Source organism: Cebus imitator, unplaced genomic scaffold (assembly GCF_001604975.1).
Source record: "Cebus imitator isolate Cc_AM_T3 unplaced genomic scaffold, Cebus_imitator-1.0 Scaffold356, whole genome shotgun sequence".
In the NCBI taxonomy this organism is placed as follows: domain Eukaryota; kingdom Metazoa; phylum Chordata; class Mammalia; order Primates; family Cebidae; genus Cebus; species Cebus imitator.
In genome coordinates, this window is record NW_016107671.1 from 1,259,007 (window position 1) to 1,265,298 (window position 6,292).

The window sequence follows — 6,292 nt, forward strand, 5'->3', positions numbered from 1 at the left end:
GTGTTTCACCCTGTTGCCCAGGGTGGTCTCAAACTCCTGAGCTCAGGTGATCCACCCACCTCAGCCTCCCAAAGTGCTGGGATTTCAGGCATGAGCCACCACACCCGGCCTCAAAAGGACATTTCGATAGTGGAAAGTATACAGGCTGGAGCATTGTCAGAGGAACTGACCTGGAAAGAGAGATTTTCTAAAACAGGGGAGGAGGCAGCAGAGAGAACTGCAATCTGTTTTGCTATGGTTGGCTCTGCATAAAAGGATCCCAGGGCCAGCCATGGTGGCTCATGCCTGTAATCCCAGAACTTTGGGAGGCTGAGGCAGGTGGATCACCTGAGCTCAGGAGTCTTGAGACCACCCTAGGCAACGTGGTGAAACCCCATCTCTACTACTAAAAATACAAAAAATTAGCCAGGTGTGGCAGTGGATGCCTGTAGTCTCAGTTACTCGGAGGCTGAGGCATGAGAGCTTGAACATGGGAGGTGGAGGTTGCAGTGAGCTGAAATCAGACCACTACACTCCAGCCTGGGACCACAGAGGGAGACCCTGCCTTAAAAATAAAAAAGGATCCCAGATGCATGTTTGATAGCATATGCTCTATCGCTGTGGGATAATATATATGTTGTATACATGTTTATTTTCTGTCAGATTTAAAGGCCAGATAGGGTGTCCCAAGAATCTTACTCAGTGCAGCTTTAAGCTTCAGTAACTTAGAGCTGCACTGACTTTGGGAGACTCTGCTATATTCCATGTGGGTGTAAGGTGATGTACTTGTCTGAGTATTCTGTTAAATATTGTATCTTTTATGGTACATGTACCTTCTAGACACAAGGAAGAATGTTAGAGGGGGCCTGATGTGGTGGCTCATGCCTGTAATCCCAGCACTTTGGGAGGCCGGTGGGCGGACTATGAGGTCAGGAGTTTGAGACTAGCCTGGCCAATATGGTGAAACCCCATCTCTACTAATAATATAGAAATTAGCCAGGTATGGTGGCGTGCTCCTGCAGTCCCAGCTACTCGGGAGACTGAGGCAGGAGAATCACTTGAACCCGGGAGGTGGAGGTTGCAGTGAGCTGAGACTGTGCCACTGCACTCCAGCCTGGGCAACAGAGTGAGACAGGAGGCATGGCTAACTTCATGTTGGAAAGAACATCATTTTTCCCTGTGTTCACACTAGAAGATTTGCCCACAAAGGCCCGGCATAGTTGGGTTCCTTCATGCATTGGGGGATTTGTTACATGCTTGTGAAGTATAACTGTCCCACAGGTGATAAGTTGTGCACAGGTGGGTGGAACAGGAGTAGGTCCTTCAGGTGGGAGGCATGACTTTGGGAACTGCTCCAGTTGTGACTTGTGCAAGAATATATTTAGTGCCTGTGTGCCTTGGCCTCTTAGTTTATGCCACACCTCTCTCCAGCAACCTTTAGAAGACCCAAAGAATTACCTAGTTGTGCTGAGCGACCGGTCCCAGATACTGTTCAAAGAGTCTCGCTATCCTCAAAATATGCCATGTGTATGCTATTACTTCAGTGATGCCTACTTCTTCGCCTCCCTCTCTTGGGTGACATCGAGCACAAAAGAAATACAGGTAAGACTGCCTTCCTTCCCCTCCTCCTTCACCTTCTTGGCCCATTCTCCAAGGGCGATGCCTATGGAGCTCTTAACCCAGATTGACAAAGGAAGATATTCTCCATGAATAAATGTGGTCTGAAACCAGGAGTCCCCCCTCATCCTTTCTCCAATTATAGTCCCCAAGTTAAGTAGGCTTCATGGTTCCCTGAAGTAGATCAAGGTTAGGAAAAAGGTCCTAGGCTTCCTGCCCCTACCATACTTCCAATTCCCATCAGCAAGGGATAAAATCTCACTCTAGCATCCTCTAATTCCTCCTTAGCACAAAACATGGGGAAATATGGGAACATTCTGTCCTTTCCTCCTCTACTATCATCTTTAGGCAGTTTCCATCTTATTCTCTTCTAGGCTGTAGTATGGATGAAGAGCAAAACTGAGGACATGGTTGAGAAGAGAACATTCTCCATGACTGAACGATTGCCACCCATCCAGTCCATGGTCCACACAGGTTCCTTTCATATCCTTGTGGTCTACTGTGGTGACCTGATCCTGCGACTCTTTGGGGACCACTTTCGGGCATTCAAGCCCCTAGGTAAAGTGCCCTGCCGCTTCAACATCAGCTGCCTCTGCTATGACCCTGAAATGAAGATGCTGCTATCTGGTATCCTGGGGGCAGTGGTCACCTGGGTCATTGAGCGAGGTGGCACAGGCCTCCAAATAGCCCACATAGTCTCCATGCCAGGTGATGAGCTTGTCCAGGACATCATGCTAAATGGTCCCAATGGCTCCCTCTTGGCCCTATGTGAGACGGTGGTGAGGGTCCTTATGCGCCAGGGCAAGGGCCAGCTGGGAGAGGTGAAGAGGTTCACATCTACTAGCAGTGGCTCTTCCATCACCTGCTGCTTCACCTGTTTTGATCAGGGACTTCTCTATGCTGGAAACCAAGCTGGGGAAATCCAAGTTTGGAGCCTCCATCAAGGCAATCCACTCCACAGTTTCCAGGCCCATCACTCAGCAGTGATCTGTATCCGTAGCCGTCCAGAGGCCCACACCCTGCTAACAGCTGGAAGTGACAGCCTAATCAAGGAGTGGAACCTGACTTCAGGGAGCCTGCTCCGGCGACTAGAGCTTGGCGAGGAGCTGTACCGGCTCCAGTTTATTGACAGGATTACTTTCTTCTGCCAAACTGCCCACAGTTTTTCTTTGCACCGCCTACCCTGCTTCTACAGCCTCTTCAATGTCTGTGGCTCTACTCCCCAGCAGTTGCGTCGGGTCTGCTGTGGGGATAACTGGTTCCGGATCCTGTGTACTACTGAGGATGGCTTGTTGCGCTTTGTGTCCCCAGTAACAGGGGATCTTCTGGTTATCACCTGGCCCTTCTCAATCCTGGACCGGGCTGTGGATTGGGCCTACGACCCAGGTAAAGAGGAGCTCTTTGTAGCAACAGGCAGCTCCGAGGTGCTGGTATTTGACACAACCCGCTGCCCTTGCCCAGCCAAGTATCTCTTATGCACCTCCCCAAATTCTCAGGACTTTGTACAATGCCTGGCTTATGGGCATTTCAAATTGGGGCGGGGCCTGGAGGGACTGATATTCTCTGGGCACCAGAGTGGTGTGATAAGAGTGCTCTCCCAGCACAGCTGTGCCCGATTAGAAAAACTCATTCACTTTGGTGCTGTACTGGCACTCTCCACACCGTCTGGAGGGATTATGGGTGGCCAAAGAAACTCTCTGCTCTGTTCCTATGGAATGGATGACTATGTGCACCTGTCAGAAGTTGTGCTTGGTGGGGTCAAAGTGCATCTGCGGCCTCTCGCCAGCATTCTCAGCAGCTGTCACCTCACACATCTGATACTCTTGCCCAAGTCTGTGGGTGCCATCACAGAGACAAACTGCCTGCGTCTCTGGAAGTTCCATGATTTTCTGTCCTCTGGGTCACAGGATGGCTTGAAATTTATAGAAACACTGCCTCTGCACCAGTGTGCCATCACATCCTTTGACGTCTGCCTGTCCTTGAGTGTTTTCGTCACAGGTTCTATCGATGGCTCTGTTCGGATCTGGGACTTCCACGGCAGACTCATAGCCATTCTGGACTCATCCCTGCACTTTGGCCCACTCTGTTTTGCAAATGACCGGGGTGACCTGCTTGTGACTTTCAACCAGAGTCTTTACCTGGTGTCCTGTTTAAAATTGTTCCCCCCAGCCCTGCTGACTCGCCTTTCCTATATGAGTTTACCAGATGAAGTACTGGAAGCCCCTAAGCCTTTCATACCAAGCTTCTTCTTCTCCTTTGAGACCATGTTTGTGCCCAAGTATATCTACCTTGGACGAGGGCAACAGAAATTAGTGGGTCTGGAGAAACTTGTCAACAACCGGGCCATTGCCTTTGACCATTCTGTGCCACATGTGATAGAAGAAGAGGAAGGGAGCCCAGTGTTACTGTGTGCCTCCATGCATTATTCTTTGCAGGACATGGAAGACTGGGTGCAGATGAGCAAACGTTACCACCACCATTATGTACTTCCTCCCCAACTACAACTGACTAGCTGGGATGGACTCAGCCCCTATCAGATATTGCGATACTACTTTGGTCATGGGCGGGAATGGCTTCTTGCCCCTGATTGCTATATCCCCAATTCGGTGATTCGTGCCCGTCTTTGGCCAGAGGGCACCCCAATATACCTACAGTGCAACCTGCATGCACCCCAGCGGGAGTTGGAATGGGACAAGTCTGAAGAATTCTTTTTCTGGCACAGCAGGGTAAGAGCTATAAGTAATATAGAATATCCAAAGAAGGAGGAGGATGAACACTTCCTAGAAATGAGACTTTCCAAGGATGTAACCTACAGTGTCCTTACAGATAGAGCAAACCGAAGTTGGCTGGGAAGAAAGATGAGTGAAATCGCCATTAATAGCATGATTGAGGCAATGCTCAATATTATGATCCATGCTTCCTCACTGAAGTACCAATCCTGTGTTGCTGCACTAGGGCAAATCTTTGCCTCTTACCAGGTGTCTCCAACCCTACGCTCTGAGACAGCCCACAGGCTACTGGATGATACAACCAATTCCAGCCCACTGATCCGAGAACTAGCTTGGGAAGGGTTGAAGCGTCTAGGAATGATTACTCATCTTTTTGCCGTGCCTCTGGCTCAAGGATTAATGGACAAGGATGAAAGAGTGAGGAACAAGACTCTAATGCTCATGGCTGAGATTGGAATGCATTCTAGGATCTCACTCTTACAGCTGATCCAGAAACCAGAGACTTTTCAGGAGATGCAGTAAGTTTGTGTTTTTCCTTCAGTTCTCTACCCCATTCCCCATTTCCCCCCTCCTTTCCTTTGCTATCTCTTCACGCTGTTCATTAATTCTCTCCGACCTTTCTTCTTTCTCATAGCCTTTGCTCATTCCTAGATGACTATCCTTGACAATCCCCTGACAGCTCACTCTTCCTCCTCCTCCTTTTTTTTTTTTTTTTCTTTTTTTTTTTTTTTGAGGCAGGGTCTCACTCTGTTGCTCAGGCTGGAGTGTGGTGGTATGATCTTGGCTCACTGAAACCTCTGCTTCCTAGGCTCAAGCAATCCTCCTGCCTCAGCCTCTTGAGTAGCTGGGGCTACAAGCATGCAACACCACATGGGGTAACATTTTGTAGAGATAGAGTCCTCACTATATTGCCCAGGTTGGTCTCGAACTCCTGGGCTCAAGCAATCTCCTGCCACCTTGGCCTCCTGAAGTGCTAGGAGTACAGGTGTGAGCCTCCTCCATAATGCATGGAGGAATACAGTAACACTGGGCCACAGTACCTACCTCCTTTCTCCATTGCTTTTCCTATGTGTCCCCTACCTCTTCAAGTTCCATTTTCATCCTTTTTTCCTATGCCTACAGCCTCCAATACAGATCATTCAGTTCACTGCCATCTTGGCTTCCTAGATGCTTTCTTTCTTCTCAGCCATTATTTTCCTCTACATATGCCATCTCTCTTGGCCACTTTGTCAAGCCTCCTGCCTGTTCCACGGCCATTCTTTTCTTCCCATTCTCCCTTTCGTTCCTGACTCAGCATAATCCTTCTTCTCCTTTGGCTTTCATAGGCAGGAGATGATCGGGGAGGAACCCTTGGACCATCTGCTGGGGATGCGGGCCACAGATCTCCAAATCCTTTACACTCAAGTGGAGCAGAGATTGAATGAAAATCTGACCTTGTCAAGTAGCGATGAAAAGCCGGCTTTTTCTTTAGATGTCTCAAAGCTTTCTGAGCTTAAATCCTTTTCCATGAAAGCCCCAACAAGTTCTGAAGAACCTGAAGTAGCCATCAAGCCCAGCAAAGGCCAACGACGAGGCCGAGCAGGGGGCAAAAAGCATAGTATGTAAGGGTAATCTGGTCCATGCCTCAGGGTCCCCAAGAGGCAGGGCAGTTAGGGTTAAAGTGGATCAAGAGATATCAGGTGGGCTCGCTGGACACGATGGCTCATGGCTGTAATCCCAGTACTTTGGGAGGCTGAGGCGGGGAGATTACTTGAGGTCAGGAGCTCAAGACCAGCCTGACCAACATAGTGAAACCCTGTCTCTACTAAAAACACAAAAATTATCCAGGCATGATGGTGTGCCTGTAATCCCTGCTACTCGTGAGGCTGAGGTGGGAGAATCACTTGAACCCAGGAGGTGGAGGTTGCAGTGAGCTGAGATTGCACCACTGTACTTCAGCCTGAGCAACAGAGCAAAACTGTGTCCCA

The 6,292-nt window shown here is 49.2% G+C and overlaps 1 protein-coding gene across 1 annotated transcript in view; it reads left to right on the top strand.

The window, feature by feature from the left end:
• The window catches only part of WDR87 (WD repeat domain 87), a 16,734-nt gene that overhangs the window by 4,766 nt on the left and 5,676 nt on the right, over nucleotides 1–6,292 (top strand). Inside the window, exons 2-4 of the mRNA XM_017506625.2 lie at nucleotides 1,389–1,581; nucleotides 1,971–4,843; nucleotides 5,651–5,922. Of these exons, the coding sequence (XP_017362114.2) occupies nucleotides 1,389–1,581; nucleotides 1,971–4,843; nucleotides 5,651–5,922 (3,338 nt within the window). The remainder of the gene's footprint in view (nucleotides 1–1,388; nucleotides 1,582–1,970; nucleotides 4,844–5,650; nucleotides 5,923–6,292) is intronic.